The following is a 23448-nucleotide window of genomic DNA, read 5'->3' as shown; positions in this document are numbered from 1 at the left end:
CAATGCAGTCAGCACCTTCCTAACTCGTCCTCTGCAAATTATTTTGTCTCCTCAGAAGTGCATTGGGTTGGAAAAGGCCTCCTAGCTGAATAGTCAGTCTTTCTGTTTATTATGTGTCATTCATGAGCTGCAAATAAGCTTCAAGTTTGCTATTGACAAGTCAATCTGTTCAGCTACAGAATACTAGAACCCTTTGCCCAAGAACTGTCCAACTGGTGCTATGTCAAACTTTGTAGCTCCAGAAGTAAAAAAATTTGTTGCTTGGGACTACGTTGTTTTTGCAGCGCTATTTTTAGTGTGCGGTAGCATTGGAATCTTTTTTGCAGTTAAAGAGAGAAAAAAGAAAACTTCGAAGGAATTTTTGGTGGGAGGAAAGCAGATGACATGTGGACCAATAGCTTTCTCACTGACAACAAGTTTCATGTCAGCAGTCACCGTTCTGGGGACACCCTCTGAAGTTTATCGCTATGGGGCATCATTTATTCTGTTCTTTCTTTCATATGCATTTGTCATCGTTTTTACTGCTGAACTTTTTCTACCTGTATTTTATAGATCTGGCATTACAAGCACTTACGAGGTAAGTAAACATCGTTTACAAAGGCATTATTCTAATGTCAAAATTAGGATCACTTAAGTAGAGATTTCTAGACAAAAATCTGACAGAAGACTTTCTGCAGTGTTTTACGGAGCACATGTCAATGTATTAATTGGTTTTAGTTTTAGAGCTGCAGTAATTCAAACTGGTTATTTGTATTGCATAAGTTGAAAGCTCAAATTAAGGGTCAGAGCTCCTGTCATGCATATATAGCAAAGACAAGATAAGGGTTTAGACACCAGAGTGAAACAAAGCTAGGTAGAAAAATAATTGAAGTGAATGCAAATGTTTTTTATCTTACTGTTCTACTCTGGTTTAGAAAGCAGTCATTAAAGATGGACTTTAAGTACAAAGTTTGGCATTATCCAATTCAAACTTGGTCCAGATCTGGCAATTTAATCCAGTTTTCTATAAAAGTGGAATCTTAGATATCTAAAAACTGACGGGGGTGGATAAGGAGGAGGAAGGTGGTAAATGTCTCAGAAAAAAATATCATCAGGGCTGGAGAATAAATTCAGTGAGTCTCCAAGAAATTAAATTAACGATCTCTGAATTTTCTAGAGGTTTTGCCCATCACTCCTCATCCTCATTCCTCCTGGAACATAGTATTTTCTTTGTATGACAGTTCACTAGTTTAAAAAAGAAAATTAATCAGTAGCTCCGAAGTTGTTGCTAGAAGCACAGCACACTGCCCTTGTCATCTGCACACCCATAGGACAGTTGCTGAGCATTTGGGACAACCTTTTAGTCACTTCAATTAACCACCACAAATCTGGTAACTCTTGTTTGTGGGCAGTTTCAACTAAGCAGGGACCGGATGAAGAGAGCTGGGTTAGTTCACAATTAGCTTCCTGGTAGCAGAAAGGCCGTGCACGTTCTCTAAGCCCAAACCTAAGGAGGGGTTTTGGTCAAACAGCCAAATACAGCTTTGGTGTTTGGAAATGTTTCGGTTACAGGTTGGTTAAAAAAAACCAAACAAAACCCATCAAACTATTTGCCTTCACAAAACTAGCTGCATTTTCTATCAGGTTTTGATGCAAATCAGAGGATGAATTGCTTGTCTCATCTGAGCCCCTGAAGGTGTCATTGCAGTCAAAGAGTTCCTTCAAACGTGCTGGAAAGATGACTCCAGTCATCTATGAGAATCCCACTTGCCTCTCCCAGTTGATGATGTATAGATCTGGCTTTAGACTGAGACAGAGAAACAAGAAAGCCAGTTTAGCTCAAAGCACTGTGAAAGCTCCTGTTACTGCTTCTCACTTTGCTCCACCACCACTTCTGTCACCACAAAACTATTCAATTTCTCTTAGAAAGGACCCCAGGTTTCCTTTTGATATAACTAGAATATACTTTCATTTACTTTTCATATACTTTTTCTTGTAGTACCTGGGAATTTTTCAGTTAATCCCAATACAAAGCAGATATTGAGTAGTGTGATCCAACGTCTAACTTCAAGTACATACTTCTGAGGAGATTTCTTGAATGTAATCATCACTACATGGAACAAAGCTCATGTGGGTTCATAACCCACAGCAGTAGTGCCAGCTGCTGGTAATTTGACTCACGCAACAAGCTGTTCCTCAGGTCAGACAGAAGGTTAAGAGCTGTGTCACAGATGCTATACATGCAATTTACGGAGATTCCTCTTTTTCCTAGTATTTGGAGTTAAGATTTAACAAGATTGTCCGTCTTGCTGCCACATTGATCTACATCCTGCAGACAGTAAGATGACACTGACTCTTTATTTATGCTATTTTCACTCAGCATTTATTTTGACAGCCTAATCTCAGACAGCACATTTTTATAATCAGATGTTTTAATGATTATTCTTTTTTCCCCTTGTTTTTCACTTGGACTGTGAACATTAAAAAGAAAGAATGGTTGCTTGTTTAACTTTCTAGCTTTCCTAAATTTCCCTGTTCAGGATTTAAAATACAATTTTTTTTTGTCTTTGACACTTGGATGTTGTGTTGAACTCTAAAGCTTCTCATATTCTTGGTCTCATTATATTTCCTTGAAGTTTCTCTCTTTCCAAATGAGTGGTTTCTGTCTTTCTTGAGAAGCTGGACGAGCTGTCCCAGGTACAATTACTTCACCAGTTACTCAAATATGATACAGGGGTGAAGCTATCCCACTTGAAAGCTGCCTGGGGCATCAGCTTGGGGGATGCCCAAGTAGCTCCAGATGCATAATGGACCCAGCAGATACCATCTCAAAAGATTACATTATTTACGTATTTCATGGAAAGATGGGATTTGATGGGACGTTGGCAGACACTTCTTTCTACATTAATTAATTTCATTAATTCAAACCCTTTAGCAATATATTTGAATGCTTACTGACTTCCAGGCTTTTTTTATCCCTCTGTTACCTCAGAACATAAATGAGAAGAACATTCTCATTGAGAATTAGTCAGCTATTTTGAAAAGGACTAAATGGAAAACTGGAAGTTTAATTTCCAAGATCAACGTAACTTATTCCTGTATCAATGATTGTGTTTTCCTGAGAGCTCCTCTTTCTATTTCCCTAGCATATTTTCGTCATCTGGTCATCTTAGCAATGGGTGAAATAAGTAATACCAAGACAGGTAATGGTCCTTCCATCAGGAAGTCATTTAATCACAGATTTTTACTTTGTAAAGGCTGAAACAGAAAGCCATCTACAACACAAGCTGATCTAAAGAAACCTCCAGATCTGCTCAACCCAGATCTGCTCAACCCCCACTCTAGATAGAAGCCTTATCACTGAGTATTCACATACATGGTTTTTTCATTAACTTTTTTTCCCCCCTCAGATCCTTTACACAGGAATAGTGGTCTATGCTCCATCACTGGCACTCAACCAAGGTGAGCTCCCATGCTGCACTACCTGCCTACCCCATATAACCATACCACAAGACAAACAGAATAAATGAAGAAAATAGATAAAGAAGCATAGAAAAAAAATCCTCAGAAGTTCTGAAGAAAGATTTTGCCTGCCCCTTGTAACTTTGCTCTTCCAACTCCCCAGATGTCTCTCTCACATCAGTGCCTTAGCAGAAGCCTCACATTTGCTGTTCTGCCCTCCTTTGCACTCAGTAACCACCTGAAGAGGTTAGCTATGAAGCATTTCTCAACATTCTGCCAAAGTTCACAGTACAAGCTGACGATCCAAGACCGTACTCTGTACTTTGATACCCCCTTCCCCATCTCCTGTATTCTGGTTCCCATGGGCATAGCTCCATTCCCTGCATCTGGATGCTGTGCTGCTGTCTGTCTGCATGCTTCTTTAATTAATCTTTGCAGACATAAAGCTTCCATCACAATAGACGGAATAAGCATTTTTACTGCCATAGCATAAGGAAGCACCAGGGCTCAACTCCTGATTTCACCAAAACCAACCTCTTTTCACTGTTCATCATATAAGTTGCATCTAGTTTGTCCAACCCACCTCTCAAACAGAGCAGAGCTTCATTCCTCTGGAGCACAACTGATTTTTATACGACAGTTCATGTTCAGTATTTAGGCGTACTTTGTTAATAAGAGAATCTTTAGAAATAGATTCACCCTCACTAACTATGCCTGGTGAGAGAGACTAATAGAAGCCTCATGAAAATTTGTACACCTTCTGTGAAGTAACTTTCTAAAGTAAAAAGAACATGAAAAATTGCTTTAATGCAGTACATTTTAGTGTTGACTGTTCCTATTTGCAGGGAATGGAATTTAGTTGAGGGGGGGCTTTTTTTTCTTAGGATTCTTTGGAAATCTCAAGAAATTTCTCAAGAGAAAATTCTGGATTGAGAACACAAGGAGATCATTGCTTATAAAGCTGTGCCCCTGCAGAATGATGTTTTTGCTTTGTGTGATGATTCTTCTTCTTACGTATTACTTTTGCGTGCTTGAAAGTTAGTTAAATCCAATTTGCCAGAAAACAGCAATGCAAAACAGCACCCAGAAACCTGAACAATCACACAAAGCTCCTAACAGACACAAAAGATCAATAAATGACGACTCCCCCCCTTCTAAAGCTGAAGGATCACAGCTTTTCTGTTACCATCCAAATGATCTACCTTCATTTCACTAACCATTTGGTTTTCTCTGGTTTCAGTCACTGGGTTTGATCTGTGGGGCTCTGTGGTTGCAACAGGAGTTGTCTGCACTTTCTATTGCACTCTGGTACGTAACAGGCATAACTTAACAGCGAGGACACAGGCTGTTGATTCAAACATCCTTTAGACATGACAGGCTATTGCAGACGGGTGGCTTCTAAAAGCCGAAGTATAAAGTGGTAGAACATAGAGAAGAACGTAGAGAAAAATTTCAAGCAAGTCCATTTGGAGAAAAAAAAAAAACACATTTTCCCTCAAATCCTCTGCTGTATGTCTCAAGGTTTAAACCGGACAGCTTGAGGCAGACAGAGTCCAGATAAGGAGGTGATAACCTTCTCTTGCCATACTAAATCTTTTGAGATGAGCCACCTTATCTTTTGCAAGTTACAGACTGAAAATCACTGTAGTAAAAAAATGTGCCTCCGATGTCACTGCAGATCAAGAACAGAGTTGATAAAACCTAGGAAGGGCAATCAACAGGTCTTAGAGAGCTTTGCTTCTGAGTAGAAGCAACATGAGATTCTGGATTGCAAGAAAGAGAAACATTGCAGTGGAAATGGCAGAGCTCTAGGGGGTCAGACCACAACCTATTTCTGTTCTCAACACCACTAACGAATGTTTTCAGTATTTCATGATCAAATATGAAAGAAGCTATGGAAAAAAGCTGAACTGCAAACTTTCTGGAGCTATTTTTCTGTTAGACTAATTCTGGACCACTGGGCTCCAAGAAGTGTCCAGAGTGCTACAGGAAGTACAAACAGGCCGGCTCGTATTCCCTAAGCTGTTGTTCTGCACCATTATATAAATGCATATAAAGACAACACACAAAAAGGCATTTAACTGGAGGTCAGATATTCTCCTGTGACTGTGGACAAGCCATGTAGGCTGTGTTGTTTTCTGATCTGCAAAAATACAGCCTTCATGGGAGAATACAGTCTTCAGGAAGAGTCCTGATTTGCTAGATGTTATACATACAGCTCATGAGCTCCTGAAATGAGGGGTCTTTCTACATGTGAATGATGGGAAAGATGATGAAAACATGTGGTTTCTGTTTTGTTTAGGGAGGATTAAAAGCTGTGGTCTGGACGGATGCATTTCAAATGATTGTCATGGTGGCTGGCTTTGTGACAGTTTTGATTCGAGGAACTACTCTGAATGGTGGAACGACCAAGGTCTGGGAAGACGCCTATGAAGGATCACGACTAAATATATTTGAGTAAGAAACAGATGGTGAAAACCTTTTCAATTTGTTTAACTTTTAGAAACCCTAATACTCAGGCTTTTTATTATATTACCAGTGAACAACCTCGATGATTCAGAGAAATCTGTTCTCTAATCTTCAGCTCTTGGGAACACAACTGACCTTCCTGCAGAGCTTACCTCCTCTTTCTCTTACCTTCATTGAAGAAATCAAAGCCCTGCTGAACTCAAAGGCAACTTTGCCATTTTCCTCTGTGTAGCTACAACAGCAATTTTTCCTTTTATTTGCATACCTCTTTCATTTTCTATTCATAAAACCGACCTTTTAAGTCCACTCTCCACAGCAGCTAGCAGTGATGCACCAACGCACCGGGATAGCAAACTGACCTGCTTGTGGCCATGACTAAAAAGTTCATTAATCAAGGCAAACCCCTGACAGAATCTAGCAAGGTTGAATGTTATCTGCTACGCAGATCAAGATCAGCAAAATTGCGAAGACTGAAAGATGTACTGAGTAATGAAATGTCATTGTTACAAAAGATAACACTGCAGCTGAAGCAATGTCTTGTAAAGGAAAGAACACATGGTGATGTAACTAAGAGTTTGGAGGATTTTGAGAGTTGAGTAAGCGGTGGTGTTCCTTGCAGAGGATGTGGTCCCAAGAAAGAATGGCTTGTAGAACTGTTGCTGCAATAGGACACAGATCTGAAATTCTAGCATAAAAAGCATAAAAACATGATTTATCTCAATTAATTGGTTCCCTAACCAAGTCCGCATGATAAACGTTTATCCTGACTTGAAAGCACTGTGTTCCAATATAAAAGTAAAGAAACCCCACAAGCTTTCTGAACCCAAACACATTAGGTGTCTGTGCTGCAAAAGAGTAAGAACGGCACAGTAGGTCTGATTCACTGGTTAGCACATAACAGTTATTTCTGAAAAATCACCTATCTCTTGCTCAATAAATGTGTTTAAGCAGGTGAACTGAATTGCTGCTTTCTCTCTTCTAGCTTTGATGTCGATCCTTTGAGACGACATACCTTGTGGACAATTGTTATTGGGGGAACGTTTACATGGCTAGGGCTCTATGGAGTTAACCAGTCCACAATACAGAGATGCATTTCTTGCAAATCAGAAAAGCACGCTAAACTGTAAGTTACCTGTCATTAACCTATTAATAAAACATACCGATGTGGAATTATAATAACAATTTCAGCTATGGTAAATAAATATTGGTGCTAGCAAGCTAATTCTGTGCTGTCTTACCTCCTCTGGCCCTAAATGACATAAAGCAAGAAAGAAAACATGTGGCTGTCTAATGCTTGCAGTTTATTAATTTGGGGTCAGGCTGCCAAATTAATCCTCAGCAGTAAAGTACAGAAAAATGCCTAAACAGAAGTTGAGCTATCTACAGACTTATTTGGTATTTATTGGAATTGTGTTTATGTTGCTGTTTATTAAAAGTGCTAATTGATTTAATCGGGCACAATAGCACACGGCATGATCTACATAAAATGAAATCAATAGGTTATTAAAATTCTGAAGTAGAAAAATAATCAGAATCAATGGCAAAGCAGCAAGTGAAACTTCACAGTATAAATATATAGGTCTCCAGTCTGTGACCTTCCTCAAGTTCAGCATAGGTATGTACATAACTAAACACATGTTCTACTAAAGAACCAGATTTTTTCCATACACTTAGTACTAATTATTTGCCCACGTATCTAAAGCATAAAAGTGGTAATCTTTTCCTTCATCAAACAGAGCTGTTGCTGGCTGCAATCATACTGATTTTTCTTAAGGTCATGATGTATTATATTAATTTACCCTTAAGAAATTGTCTCTGAAAATGCTTGGAAGCCACAACAGCTAATAACACATCCTGAAAGATGCAATAGCACAGCTCTGGGCCCAGCAAGACATCTTCTGTAAGGTGACACACAAACACAACACGGACTCAATAAAATCCAGGAGCTCTTAGCAAGTACAAGCTTACTGAACCACAGCCATTGTAATCTCCCAAGCAGATGCCATCACTCACATCTATCTCACAGACCAGTGAAAAAGCCTAAGCATGCTGCTTTGCAAGGACAGCATCGCAACCATGACAGAACCCATGCAAAATAATACTCCGCAAGGCCCAAAGGAAGAACAGCAACAATGACCCCAACAGACAGAAATCTGCTCTTACAGGTGATAGGAGGGACAGACCTGGCACTAAGTGCAGCCTGTTCTGCCTTCTTGTTACAGGTCTTAGATCAGTCTCTTCCAGCTGTAGAGTCACCTAGAACCTAGAGCATACAGATGCTATATTTTTTCTTTTTTTTTTTTAAATCAGTATCACACGCTATTTCTTCCCCTGCTGATGCCTTTGCTAGCTTCGATTAGCGTGTCTTTCTAAAAAGTGTGTTATTCCTAACTTTTAACAGCTTTTCTATATTCATCTGGCATTAAATAGAGTTTGTCTCCTTTGTTGTAGGGCACTTTACCTGAATTTATTGGGACTTTGGACAGTCCTGGTGTGTGCGGTGTTTTGTGGTTTGGTCATGTACTCTCATTACAAGAGTTGTGACCCTTGGACTGCTGATTTCATTTCCGCACCTGATCAGGTACAGATACCCATTATTATAACCAGGAGCTGCTTTGGGCCCAGATGCAGCACATCTAGAGCCAGATTCAGTTTTGTGGGATGCTTTTATGTTCATTCAGAGCTCAGGCACCAGGGTGGTTGCTGAATCAGGGCTAAAACTCATCTATTCTGGCACTCCTGTAGGATTAATCTGATCGACCGCTTCCACCAAATGACATCCCCTTCGCTCAAAATCTGATGACCTTTGTTATTTGGAACAAGACCAGAACTTAGCAACATGCTCAGAAGTAGTTACTTCTCTCCATTATGCAGGCAAATCTTAACTAATTGCTTGTGTTGCTCTTCTGCTTGTTCTACTCCAGCTCATGCCCTATTTTGTTATGGACATTTTTTCCTCGATGCCAGGAGTCCCGGGACTGTTTGTCGCCTGTGCATTCAGTGGAACACTGAGGTCTGTGAACATGGAATGACACTTTAGCTGCGTACTACTGATTACTTGAGGACCCAGAACAAGGTCGAAACATGAAACCCTAAGAAAAACTCAGCTGTTTTTCTTATCATGTTGGAGGAAGAAGCAGTAGTGCTTTGTCCAAGTTACATTATATTTATGCCAGTCTGGCTCCACTTCTCTGGCATATTTTTAGCCTAAATACATTTTAGAATAACATCATCACCACAGTAGAGGTAACACTAATTCCCTTTGTAAAAAAGCTCAGCTTCCTGAAATACCTTTGGAGCTGATATGGAGAAATGGCCTTTACTCAACCTGACTGCCACAGTATCATACAAATATAGAATCTTTAAGGTTGGAAAAGATATCTAAGATCATCAAACCTAGACATCTGTCCAATATTACCATGTAAACTAAACCATGTCCTGGAGTGCCATGTCTACATGTTTTTTTTGAGCGCTTCCAAGGATGGTGACTCCACCACCTCATAGTTCAGGACAGAAAGCTTCTCAGTAAGTCTATCTGTACACGAAACCATCAGATTAGGAAAAGAGATGTCTACATAGAAAAGCTTTTAGAAACTGTATGTTCTTCAGAGGGATGATGCATGTTATTGTATTTTCTCCCCTCTGCAAGCCAAACATCAACACTTCATTCGATATTAGAAAGAGATAAGGTTCAAGTTCACAGTATCATTATTCAAATGCCATAGAGTCAATCTCCAAGAGGTTGTTTCTACAGCCTTTTATCTGTAGAAAAAACAAGAGTGATATCAGAATATGGGAAAAAAAACACACACAAAAAGAAAAAACAACCCAAGAAAAAACCAATCACAAACAAAAACCCAGGGGACTACGAGCACCAAATACTGTGCTGTAGATATTCACATTGTTATATTGTCACAACAAATTCACAGAGGTAATACTCACCAAGTATGGGTTAACATTCCTAGCTAAGAGAGTCCGATTATTCCTAGTCTGTATTTTTCAGTTATGAGAGAAAAGGGAGCAGGCATTTCATAGAGGAACAGGGTATCACTAATGGTCACTGCACATCCTTTGACTTGTAAAGGAGAAATACCTTTAGTCGGGAATGTGTCTATATTTCAAAGGTTTCTGCAGTTTGGTAAACTGAAGGGTCAGCTAGGACAGTTAGGACAAGTCTGTGTTCCATTCCGTGCCAGCATGAGGCAGAAGGGATGGAAATCTCAACAGTGTCAGCAGCATATGTGGAAAGCACCCTTCAAGAACTGCACATTTTATATTATTAATGGTGAACAAGTGTCAGCATTTCTCTATAAATGCAACTTTATTTCAGCTGCTATTGATTCTTATTTACTTAACATTCTCCATTTCTACAGCACAGTAGCTGCCAGCATCAATGCTTTAGCAACTGTTACCTTTGAAGACTTGGTCAAGAAAAGGTTTCCAAGCCTCTCTGACAAGATGAGCACATGGATCAGCAAAGGCCTATGTACGTACTCCAGACAGGCTCTCTTGGTTTAACAGCAAAAGTGTCTGTTCCCTCAGTTGCTATTACTACAGGAGAAAATAGGGCAGGATTTTATATATGCAGAGCCTTTAGAGTCTCACACTCTCAAGTGACTCGAAGAGCAGTTCTGTGAGCAGTGAAGAGCACTGCCCAGAGACATGACTTCAGAAACACACTTGAGCTTTGCAAATCTCCACAGGAGCACAACCTTCTATAAACGCTCAGGATGAACATCGGCAAGGAGCTTTGTTAAAATTAAGCTTGTGCATTATGTGGTCTACAAGTCAAAATCCTGTGAAGTTTTGTCTGCTGATAATACGGAGGAAGAGGAACAGTCAGGGATCTTCCTTATGGTACAGAAAAAATACCAATGTAGTTACTACCAGGTTATTCTGTAGTTGCATTGTACTGAATATTATAATTTTATAGGACAATTAAACTCAAACTAGGAGAATCATATAAGCAGGTTGTTTATTTTTTCAGAGAAAAATAAAAGTGTGAAAAAAGGCAAATGAAAAACAAATTATCAAGTGTTCAAAGTGCTTCGAATTTCTAAGATATTTTTAAGACATACTGCAGTAATATAGTAACCACCTGTTGCTGGCAAAGATCACATTAGAGCCAACATTCTAACTGTTTCCAACCTTTGATATTCTTGGTTTTGTCCTCACTATTTAATTTTCAGGACCTAGAAGGGTCATTTTTTACCTCTGAAAACAAGGCGTGCTAGCACAGATGATGTTGTTTTGGCTGGCTTTCTTCCGGACTACAAAGCTTCGTCTACCACAAAGTTCAAACTGGTGTCAAAGGAGGAAAACAATGTTATTTATCATGGTTCAATTAATTCATTAGATTATTTTAAAGGCATGATTTAAAGGCAATAAAAATGGAAAAATTTCTACATGAAGCATAACTTCTAAACCAATTAAATCATGAAGTTCTGCTTTATAAGAAAAAACAACCCAAAACCCAATGAAACTTCACATAAGATGCTACTGGGTGCTTCCAGCCCACTTTAAACATCAAAGTCTAAAGAGCCAATTCCTCCAACGTGCCCGGTCACTTCAGACACTAGTTGAATTAGAAATTGCCCACACTATTAACCAGCACTAACAACCTTGCTGCCTGATCCATTGCAGGTATTTTATATGGCATCCTGTGCACTTCAATGGCTGCGGCAGCATCACTGCTGGGAGGAGTTGTGCAGGTATCTTGTGCTTCAGAAACGCAGTGAATGGAACATGAACAAACAGAAATGCAATGAACCGGATAATGTTGACAACCCTGGGGACTGCTAAGTTACCTGAGCAATGTCTGTGGACACTCCTTTGAGGAATAACAAGGAAAACAAATTAATCATAAAACACTCAACTCCTTCACTATTTAGTCACTGCTTGAAAACAATGCTGTGATTGCTTAATTGTGCACTGTGATCACTGTTGGTCCTTTCTCCCCTGCCACTGCCCACCAAAAATTGCAGACTGAAACCAGTATTGTACATGAGCCCTCCAGTTGCTGCACTAAGCTCCTGCCTCTTCTCTCCATCCACAGGCTTCTCTCTCCATCCATGGGATGTGTGGGGGGCCTATGCTGGGATTATTTACCCTTGGAATTGTGTTTCCTTGTGCTAACTGGAAGGTAAAAAAAAAATAATCCTTAACTAAAAGAAAATCTTTCGGTGTTGTTTGGTTAAAATTCTATCTTGAAAATTGTTTGAGTGCTTTTAGATTTGGTCTCTGGGCTGCTTTTCAGGTTTAGAGCCTGAGGAGTCCAAGATCTGTTTAGAGGTACCTTTTCACAATCTGAATTTATCCCACTTGAATTTCAGTCTACCCAACTGTGGAATAACTGCTGATTAGATCCACATGAAGGTTTTATTAAAAATAATTTTTATTTTGAAGTTTATTTCATTAAAAAGAAACAATATTTAATCATCGCCCCAGCCTATATTCACCCTGTGAGGCACAGGATGATTTCAATCGCTCTGCTTTGCTAATTCAGGCAAAGCACGTGAACTTATTTCATATTGCCTGCTGAGCAGTCCCATCACATTTACCCAGATGTAAAGCTAAAGTTGTTATTGCAGTTTTGATCATGCTAATTTTGCTTCAAGTCTTATTACTATAGGATAATAAATGACCATGTTTTATTCCTTGGTTGAGAGAAAAGATAATTGATTTACAGTGACTGTAAGCAGTCATTACCTACTCCTATTGAATTAAAGTTCACAGAGAAGCACTTCCCACCTTTAACACTACCTTTCCATTCCTCCAAGGGTGCTATCGGAGGTCTCTTAGCTGGGATCACGTTAGCTTTTTGGGCTGGTACTGGCTCTTTCATTCACCCTGCACCACCGACGAAGTCCATTCCCCTGCAACTGTCAATTCTCAACTGCACTCTGGCTAACAGCACCGAGGCACTTATAACAGCAGCGGCCCCCACAGCCGCTCCACACAGGTACTTTCCTTGTCCTTACACCTCAAACCTATGTTTTACTGTAGTGCGCAGCCCAAGCCTGGAGCCCACCAAGCAGGCTGGAAGCTGCTGGGTCATACACCGACTGTGGCATTAGCTACATGTATTTTGCCAGCACAATCAGGAGACATTGTGAACGTACCTGCTGGTCATCACTAGTTGCTTCTTTGCCTTTTGTCACCTCTTCACAGGTCTTTCCTGGCAGATACATGGTACTCCCTGTCCTATCTGTACTTCAGTGCTGTCGGCTGCCTGGGCTGTGCCATCACAGGGCTGTTAATAAGCTTCATAACAGGTTGGTGTTCAATATATCTATCCATATCAATGCTTTTGCACAAGAACCTGACTCAGCTTTAAAAGAGCTTTCAAAAAAGTCCAGCAAGCAGATCATGAGACAGACTAAGGAGTGGGCAGTGGGCTCTGATCCCACCTCTACCTTGTCCTCCAAGGCTCCCACAGCTCACACCTAGCTTTCCATAGACTTAGGTATCACTATTTCCTCCTTTTAGGACCTAGTAAAGGAGAAGATATCCCACCAGTGTTAATTAAGCCAGTCTGCAACCTGTTTTGCTTTTGGTCAAAAGGACTCAAAGCTTTCCTCTGGTGTGGCGTGCAGCACAACAGCCAGGAGGTGAGTACCTGAACCCACCAGCTCAGCCCCATCCCAGCCTGGGAGTGGTGGCTACACATGCACATACGTATGCGAGAGCACATGCCACGCAGAGAGCAAACTAGCTTTCAGCAATCACTTTTTAAATTTCTGCAAGGGATGCTGCTAGGCACCATGGACTGGAAATGAGATGAGCCAAATCCTGCTCAGCATTAGTAATAGGTTACCTATTCTCTGTTAGCATAGCACAGGGGACTCAGCTTCTCCAGTGACAAACAGCCCTCAGGACAGCCAGCAGCCCGTGAAACAGGAGCTGACTGCCTTCTCCCTGCCCTCCCAGCTCCACCAGCCAAGCAGGGACAAAACCACATTTTATACCCCAGAAATGCATTCATCAAGCTACCATCTCCTCCCTTTGAGCATAGAGAAAAAGACTTTGTCACTCACAGGTTCACAAAGCTCCACTGGTGCTGCCATAACACCTTTGGACCCTCCAGACCTTCCCTCTGAGGCAGCACTGTGTCCCACCAGGCCAAGCTGCAACTGCCAGCACCTGGGCTGGTCCTGCCCATGGCCTCCTCCACAGAAACGGGACCAGCTTTTCCCCAGGTGTCCCAGGGAATTGTTAACAAACCATAAAGAACGAGCACCTCCTTTTCTTGCATGATTGTAACAGAGAAACAGCATTGCTCCATCTCAGAAAAATCTGCTGGGTTTATAAAAAGGACATAAAGCAGTATGGCAGTTTTCAGGTCCTTTTGAATACTCTGCAGGTACCTTTAAATCTTGAAAGTAAGCTGCAAGGGTGTCCTTAAATTTTACATTAAAGTTAATGATCTAACTTGGAGAGCAGCTGTGGTTCCAGGTTTGCTTCAGCTGTTTCACTTGGATTTGAGGCGCTCAACACAAGCTTCACATAGAACATTACAGGAGAAAAAAAAATAAAAGCAGTAAAGACAAAAAAAATCCCAAATGTATCCCCTTGTACTTGTATAAAATGTAAATTACAACATTCATTAAGTAGTTGCAGTGTGAAACCACTGAGGAAAATGGAGGCCAGACCAAAAAAAATACCCCAACAATCCACTAAAATGTATATAAATATGCAAATGAAAACATCAATTTAAAGTGATTTCTAATGCACCAAGGGCACATTTCAAGACTTTTACATGAACAGAGGAGTTTGAGAAGCTGTTTCTGTTACTTTGTGAAAGACTTTCTGAGGGGAAATGGGAAAATCAGTCCCTGGGAATGGAAGTGGGACAAGAGAGTGTCTGTGGATCTGAGCATCATTTCATATAGTGAAGTAACTTTTTTAAGAAAGGATGTCAAAATTTAAAAATGCAACAAGATTCCCTTTACACAAATAAAAAAAAAAAATCTAGTGAATACAGGGTTCAACCTACTAGAATATTTTTTTTTCAGGTGGACTTTGGAAAAAATCTGACTGAAGTCATTGCAAATAAAACTGGAACAGATGACACCTTCAAGAATAGTATCAACAAAGAAAACAAACGCCAGTTCCCTGGTTACAATCCTGAGGAAAACTCCTATACTAACATGAGCAGAGAATCTCGCCTCTAGAAGCTGCGGGATAAGGGACACTTAATCAAACTTCATTTCTTCAGCTTCAGAAAGGAAGAGCTCTTTTTATCGCATTTACCAGTTTGTAGATGACCAAGAGGGAACAATTGCTTTCTGTAGCAATTGTAGACCTGGGAAATCATCAGGCAAGGGGGTTTTGGAAGCACTATTATATCAGAAGAAATATGCCAGGGATCTTATCATGAAAGCTCCTGCTGGGAAGTAGACACAACACGTCTCTATCACATACTCTGTTCAAAAACTAGTCATTGAAGGGAAAAGTGCAAAGGTGAATTTGAGATAAAGCAAGACTTTGGAGGAGTTTCTGAGTTCTCTCCCTAAGGTGAGGCTGTGAACTGCCCTCAGATGGAGGCAGCCCTGGGGAGAGGAGGGAGGTCAGGCTGACCTCGTCTCTGACTATTTTTAGTTATCACAAAAAGCCTCCTCATGGGAATGTTGTGTAGACCAGACCGGGTTTTTTGTGACTGAGTCAATTGTGTTTGCTTCCTCTGAGAAACTAAGATCTCTTTATAATGTCTTGTTGTAAAAGCTACAGGAGAGTAACAAATTTTACTTTGAATTTAGGATAGTTCTTTATCTGCGTTAGTCTTGGAAAGACATCCTTTCAGTTCAAAAAGATCCTCCTACTACTTTTATGCAATAAAGGAAAAAAAGAATTTGATGGTGATGTCTCCTAATTGATAATCTACCCTGAATTTTGGAAAAAGGGATGTGATTAGGCAAAACAATCTGTCTGGTAAAATTGCTTGAAGGAAAGTACCTAGTCCACTAAGTGCTCTGTTCGAGTGAAACGTATTTCCTGTCAGATTTGCCTGACGTAAATCAAACTCAATAGACTACCTCTCACCTTCATAAACTTCTGGATGTAGTTTTTCATATGAATATTGTTGGAGTTTTTTTTAAAACAAAACTTACAAATGAATGAAACCAATCAAATGAAAATATCAAAGATGACTTAAGACAGTTATGAACCCAGCTGCTCATATTCCTCTGAAGAACACAGTTGCTTTCACTTTATCAGGACCACATTTATGATGTAAATCTAGGCCAACCTTGTCCTTGAAGTTACTTCCTCCATCTGTGTTCACGCCTTACCTCTGGGAATGGTCCCACGATACTCAACTAGACAACAGAAACAGCAGTCTGTAAATGACACTGCCTTGCTTGGGCAGGACAGTTTGTCAACAAACTGGGAGTGGAGTCAATATTTGTGTTAATCCCTTTAAGACCAATTTTATGATCCCATAAAAGTTTACAGCTGATCTGGTGGGCAGTCTGTTGTCTCATGTGACAAGCTTTCTGATTATGCTTCCATACTTGATACGGATATCGAGGCAGAGACTGAAGCTCAGTCAATGATACTACTGCATCATTTACATCTTGTGGCCCCACACATTATCACTTAGACACTATCACATTTTTAAGGTTGTAATATAATTCCAGAGTGAAAGTGGCTCAAAATAGCAATACAAAGCTACATAGTTAGATACTAGATTAAAAAAACCCACCTTGCTACTGGTAGTTGGAGGATATCTGATTCAGACACACCTAACTCTGAAAACAACCAAGTCTTCTCCGAGTATTTTCTGAGATGCTTACTCATTGCAGAGATGTTCTGCTCTGCACGCTGGAAGATGCATACCTTGCATTTTCCAGTATTTTCCATGTTTTTTCACAAGGCCAGCAACACCTTTAGGTTGGATTTGCTACAGACTTAGTATCTTTCCAAGTCCGTTGCCACACACAAAATAAAGTGAGTCAGGTTGGTTAGCATTGCACTGTGTCAAAATGTCTTTGGAGAAATATCCTGAAGAATTTATCTTTATCTTTGTATTTCAGGGCTAGTTTTGTTTCAACTAAAGCTTGTTGTGGAGCCCAAGTTTCTTCTGTATTTGTCAAGGAGCCAGGCACTCCACAAGGCTTTACTAAGCCCGATGTATGGACATACGTATGATGGCTAAAATTGTTAATCAGTAGTTCACTATTCAGTCTTCTACCAAGATTTAAGGGTGTGGCCTAGTAAAACTGGAATCCAGAAAAAGTTACCTTTCGGATTAAATAGTCAGGTCAGTGTTGTTTATCTTCTCTTCTTGCTTGCTTTATATCCTGAACCACTGATCCTTGACGGAGAAGATCTAGCTTGTGAAATTGCATTGAAAAAATGAGATTAAGAAACTAGTAAGAATTAAATTCTGAAATAAGAGCTTAAATTTAAGAAACTGTTAGTCACTGGTGATAGCGGTAAATCGTAACTTATTTAAAATTTGAAAAGTGAGGCTATATGTGCCTTCACTACGTAATTGTTAAAAGTTAAACCAGTGTCTGAGCCAAGTTTAACCATTAAATGACTTCTAGGGTTTGAAGACACATCAGCACTCAATTTTCAGGTATACAATTTTTTTATGAAATTAACTTTGAATATTTGGAATAAAGATGTTCAAAGCCTCTTTCAAAGATATCCCAGTTTATTACTGAAAAAATGCCATATTCAAATGTGTATGATACAGTTAAGTAGTTGCATTTGTACATGTAAACCTTGATAAAGTAAACAGCATCTCAAAGACAAATTTATGCCAAAAGTGTCTTACGTTAGTTAATCAGGTCAAACAACTTTTTCCTCAGTGAATTCTTGTAGTTCTGGGGTACATATCTGCTTGTAAAAGTGATCTTACAACACAAAAGAAAACGAAAGCTGAGTGTCCAGAGGAACTCTTAGCTTGTGCATAAAAGTTAATTTCTCTGAAATGCTCTATGGTACTGAAATCTCACTTGAAATACTACTTACAAAGTGTGGATTTATGAATAGAAAAAATAGCTGAAATTTTATTCTTATCCCTTACATAGAAACCAAGTTGTATTTAAATATTACATAAATTTCAAATATATACACATTTTAAGAAATCTCTTACGATCACAATATTGCAAGTTAGCCAGAACTATCAGAGTAAAAAAATTACTGAATTGTTATTTAGTTTATACATGAGATCTGAAACAAACTGACATTTTGGTGGTACTACTCTAGGTAAAAATTGGAGCCAACAGCTTGGAAGATTTTTCAATACAAAACTCCAGTCTTCTAAATAGAAGAGAAAAGAAGGTGATCTGAATTGGTTTTCAGTATTAACAGAAAAAAAGGAGATGATCTGAATTGTTTTTTGTTATTAACAGAAAAACTGTAATGCTCTCAGTTTTTAGAATCTCACTAGCTTTGGACTGCAATGGCTTTAATCCTGATTTCTCACCCAGTGGCATCCTAACAAGAAGAATGGAAACTACAGAGAACTTACAACAGTATCAAGGTTATGGCAAAAAAGTTAGGACAAGCCAACAGAAATAACACAAGGTGATTTCCAGTGCAATGAGGAGGGAATATATCATGAACATTTCAAAACCAAGCCCCAGTCCTGGATAATGAAGCTCCTGCATAACATGGGATAGCAAAGTAATTTCTCTGCAGTTCCTTGAAGATCTTTGTGCTTTCGTAGCAACATTGTGCTATCACGGCTATGCCAAAATCATACTGAAACAAGATTCTGGTAAATTTGGTTATGATTTCAGTATTAGACAAAAAGTTGTCAGTATGAGTCTATTATATAAATTAAAAAATGCTAGGATGGCGTAGGGTTTTTAGGATGCCTGTGCACATGTAGGGAGGGACATAAGCAGTACAAAGTGTGATGTTTGGGAAAGTGGCCACAGGGTCTGATCCAAAAACAAGTGGTCTAATGGCACACATAGGTGTACCTGTGCTTCCTTGCAATGCATCAACACATTCCAAGTTGCACGAAATAAGCTAGCAGTTGTGCACATTTTGCTTTGGCCTCTCACTTAGTGACATCCAAAAAGAGCCTGCAAAAAAATTCTGCAGTTCCAGAATTGCCCTGGAAATTGGACTACGAGCAAGAAGGCGTGATTTATGAAACGCTGAGGAAAGAATGAGCTAGAGGAGAAAGGACCAGTAGGCCTGTCATGATGCTCCAGCTTCAAACCCATATCCTGCATATCAGGGTTCTGGAGCAAAGCTCGCTGAAGAGGAGCCCTTTGCTTTCTCTGCTCATCCCCAGCCTTGAAGTGCTGGCTTGTAACATTTTACTCCAGTAAAACATGGGCTGCTGGAGCATGAGATCTTTTTGGTGAGAGAAAGTAAGCACTGGAACTAACAAAATACCAAGTCTGTCTAAATGTGGAATTCTGTTTGTGTTTTAGCATAAGCCAAATAAAAATTATTATGAAAGGCTGACTGTTATTTGTTTCAGACTTTACCCACTTGAGTAGTTTATGAGGATTACAAAAAATAAAACGCTTCTGAAAGTACTACCCAATTGTAAGTGATCGCTGACACCACTAGTTTTATACTTTCTTCTCTTATGTAACATTTGATAGAAAATGTGATTGCTTGATTATTTGCTATTACAGCCTCATGCTTAGCTGTTCATGTAAAATGCTTTTAATGATGCAAAAAACCCTAGTTTATAACAAAAATAGGTGATACTTGTAAATTAACTAGGTAAGAACAGTTTCTTTTCATTTTATGGGGACGGATTGTATTCAGTGAACTCCCCCTTGGAGTCTGCAGTGGAAGAAGCTGCAGCAAGGAAACAGCAAATGTGCACTACTTACATTAGAACGATCATCTGAATGGCATATTATGAATAAAATATCACCAAAGTTCTTGCCTTTCTCCATATTAACACTCACCCTAAAGCTGTGTTTCCAAAGATACTCTTCCTCCTGCCAAGCCTTTTGTAAAGGAAGGAGATTCATGAACTTATGCAATGCGTGTATTGTAGCAATGAAGATATATACTTCCAGGTAAATGTACAACAAAACCCCTCTTACTGTCTGTCCATCATCACTATCAAAATTGTAGCCTTTTCTTCTTCCATACTAACTTCAGTGTTCATCTACATTTCCTCTATAAATCCGTTAAAAATAAAGGAGTAGAAAAAAAAATAAATTAGCCATCGTGGTTTCTCTTGTTTCCAAATATTAGTACTCTTCATCAGGATGCTGAATTCACTGTGCTGTCTTTCTGGTAAGGAAACTAAAGTACAGCATAACAGAGAGCTTGTGTTCAATCCTCAGGCAACCCTCTTACCTCTCAGTTGTGAATAATGAGCTCTTATGCATCCCTCTCAAAGGAGACAGATTTTGAGCTCTAAGAAGGAACCTCTCATTAGGATGGCTAAAGAAGCAGAATTCTTTTTTCTTTTTCCCCCTCACCAGAATTCAGATCTTACACAGTGGGCACAAATTTAGAATGAAAAGTCATTAGAAATGAGATGTGTATAACATATGTGCTCTTTTTGCGGTTTCTGAAATGGAAATCTCTTTTATCTGAATCAAGACATGGAATTTGGTTAGAAATAATTAAGACATTTTGGACTAATCCTTTGTATTTAAATATCTAGTTGCTCATGCAGTCTCTCTAAGGGTGCATGCATAGAGCAAAGTTGTCATATATTAGATCAGCAGCGATCTAAAGCATTTTTGCACAAATTGAAGTTCTAAAGCTTTGTCAGATTTCACAAATGCAGCTTGCATGCACAGTCTATTCATACTGGTCATTTGTTTGGAAAGACAATATTCAGCATATTGAAAGATCATTCACCATTCATAAACTACATTATTCCTGAGGACAGCATGTGCCTTAGTATTTGAGTAAAATAATGTGCTGTAGGTGCAAACAGCATACTAAACAAAGTCTAGCAAAAAGTTTTCTCAGCTTAAGCAAATGGCTAGATAACGGCAAAACCTTTAGACATTGTCGATGTCCTCCAAAAATAAAGGAACACACAGAGTTTTTCTCCAAAGCTTCTTGTGCTTTTCCAGTGCATAAAATACACAATGTCAGATCTACATACTTGCTTTTGATATACTCCTATATACCAGTGTTGAAAATCTTTAACAATATCTGTATTGAAATCTCAAATACAAAAGAGTTTTCTTTCACATGTGTTTCTTAAGTCCAACTGGAATTTGCGTAAGTATGTATTGACATGTGCTAATATCCACATCAAAAAACAATCAATATTTCCAACTTCTGCCTAGTTTTATCCAGTATCTTTATACCTTGAGCCAGCCAAGGCATTTTGTTTTTAGACAAGACATTAAAAAGAGCTCATCTGTGACCTGAAGAACTGAAGCACTACCACTACTTGTCACGGAAACAGAAGCTGTGACACACGATTAATGCTGTCAAACAATGCTTGGAAATCCACAGAATGAGAAAGAGGCAATAAAATAAATCAAATTGTATGATTCTATAAGCACTGAGGAGAGTGCATTAATTGTTTCTGATAAGGACTCCTGAGGAACTTAACACACAGCCCCGAATATGAAGAAAAAAAACAGCCCTTCCAAAACAAGAGAGACTGAATTCCACCAGCCCTTTATCACAGAAGTAATGGGTAATATGTCTGATTAGACCATACCTTCCAATTTCTTTTCTCCTTTGTGCAATACTGTAGATACTCTTATAGTTGTCTTATCTGGTCACAGAGAGTTGAAATTAACCGAGAAATCTCATTAATATGGTGAAACGATTGAAGAATTAAAGTCTGAGGCTAGGCCCCCTATATACAAATTAGATCCTACTCACCTACTTGAGTGGGCTCCTGACTTAAAATTTTATATGGCACAATAAAATGAAATGATTGTGCTAATACATGCAAGTGAATACTGAAATCACGTTTTTTTGGTTCAATAGGGTACTGAAAGTAGTAAAAATGCAGGTCTTTCACTGCAACTTTATCCCTAAAAATAGTGTTAAAATTTGCAGCCTTTACAGGTGCTGTGCTTTGTTGCCTCTTCAGTCTTTAATTTTTTCCCATCCAATAGAGAGAATATTTAAAATTGTACAAGAGAAACAGAATGAGCACAATGCTGTTTTTCCACTCCCTTCTCTTCAAGTTCGTTGCATATTCATTTAAATGAAGTGCTTATCTTTTCCCACATTAAGAAATGTTAGTAATAGACAATTTCATCACCAAAATGTGACTATAACCCTAAGCAACACTAACATATGCTGTATGCACATAAGAAAACCAAAATTTGATTCTTTACATGAACATCTACCTTTTATAGTGCTTTTATCCAAAAAGCAACACCCCCCCAACCTGTAAGAAGGCATACAAATAATAATAATAAAAAAATCTGAAAGTAACCGCTTATGTGTGTGCATTTATATACAATCTGTATACATATCTGCCTGGATCTAATTCCCATGCTTTGACTTATTTACGCCAAGAAAAGAAGTGCACATTGCCAGAACATTTACTATTAGAATAAGAAGAGCACTGTTATAAAGCGTTCTGCTTCTCCTTCCCTGAACAAGCAAGTCACAATGTTATACTGTATGTCTGATATATACCTGCATAAGCTTGCATACTATAAAGAGTTAATTGTATTTTCAGGACGAAGTACTTCGCACTATATGAGAGTATTCCAAAGGCAGCATTCTGTGAAGTTATGGAATCACTGCCCAAACAGGTCAAAGGGAAAAGTAACACAAACATCTGCATGCTACATCAGAGCATGAAAATGACAGTTCTTTCATCCTGGAAGCATGTGGATGTGGCCTTTTCTGCACATGACAGTGGAAAGAACACTCAACAGCCACGTCATTTTCAAATACAGCTGCAATGTGGGCAATGCAATACGTTCTCTTAGTGCCGCTGGTTTTGCTTTGAATTTAGAATTTTTGGTTTTCAACTAGAAGGATAAATTAATTATGCTGATGTGCAAATCTTAAACTGCATAGTATATATTAAGCAGCCATAGACCCCTTATTTTAGGGTAGGACCACATCCACAATCTCAACAAGAGACTAAGAAAAACCTGACAAAACAGTAAGCCTGAAAGATCATTTACATCAAGTTATGGCCACAAAGGCAACAATAGCTCTTTTCTTCATAGGCATTACAGATGAAGGTGAGCAATCAGAAGCTGTAGAACTAGTGGATATCACGTAAGTTGGTTTTAGTCATGCCCTTACTGTATAAGTTCACAGGTAATTTTTTTATTTTCATTACACTGTATTTTCATGAACAGCATGAAAATTCATTGCCTTTTTTCTTAACTGGAGTTTCCAAATTTTTAATCTGTCCACACGTTCCTGAGTGCCAATTCTCCTTGATGCTCACCACAGACCAGTACCAGGTAAGGCTCTTCATTTTCATCAGCAGAAGCATCTATTTTCCAGCTCTGACCAAAACCTGCAACTGTATTGCCCAGCAAGAACATATATACCGTGAATCTCACACACTGATGCCAGACTCTGACTTGATTTTGTAACTGCACTCTCCAGTTTCCAAAGAGACTTTTTGTTGCAGCATGGTAGTGA

At 39.1% G+C, this 23448-nt stretch overlaps 1 protein-coding gene across 1 annotated transcript; it reads left to right on the top strand.

Annotated features, from left to right (window-relative positions):
• Positions 1 to 220: 220 nt before the first annotated feature.
• On the top strand, positions 221 to 15083 carry SLC5A12 (solute carrier family 5 member 12; the record flags this gene model as incomplete). Its single annotated transcript, XM_084262861.1, has 15 exons — positions 221 to 577; positions 2252 to 2317; positions 3390 to 3441; positions 4682 to 4749; positions 5744 to 5898; positions 6893 to 7033; positions 8362 to 8491; positions 8835 to 8923; positions 10284 to 10396; positions 11554 to 11621; positions 11966 to 12052; positions 12690 to 12871; positions 13081 to 13188; positions 13406 to 13520; positions 14925 to 15083. 15 exons carry the CDS (start codon positions 221 to 223, stop codon positions 15081 to 15083), a joined length of 1890 nt encoding a protein of 629 aa, XP_084118987.1.
• Positions 15084 to 23448: the final 8365 nt, after the last annotated feature.

This window comes from Gallinula chloropus, assembly GCF_964237585.1.
Source record: "Gallinula chloropus genome assembly, chromosome: 4".
Taxonomy (NCBI): Eukaryota; Metazoa; Chordata; class Aves; order Gruiformes; family Rallidae; genus Gallinula; species Gallinula chloropus.
Note: the sequence above shows the minus strand (reverse complement) of the source record. Positions and strands in the feature narration are given on the sequence as shown.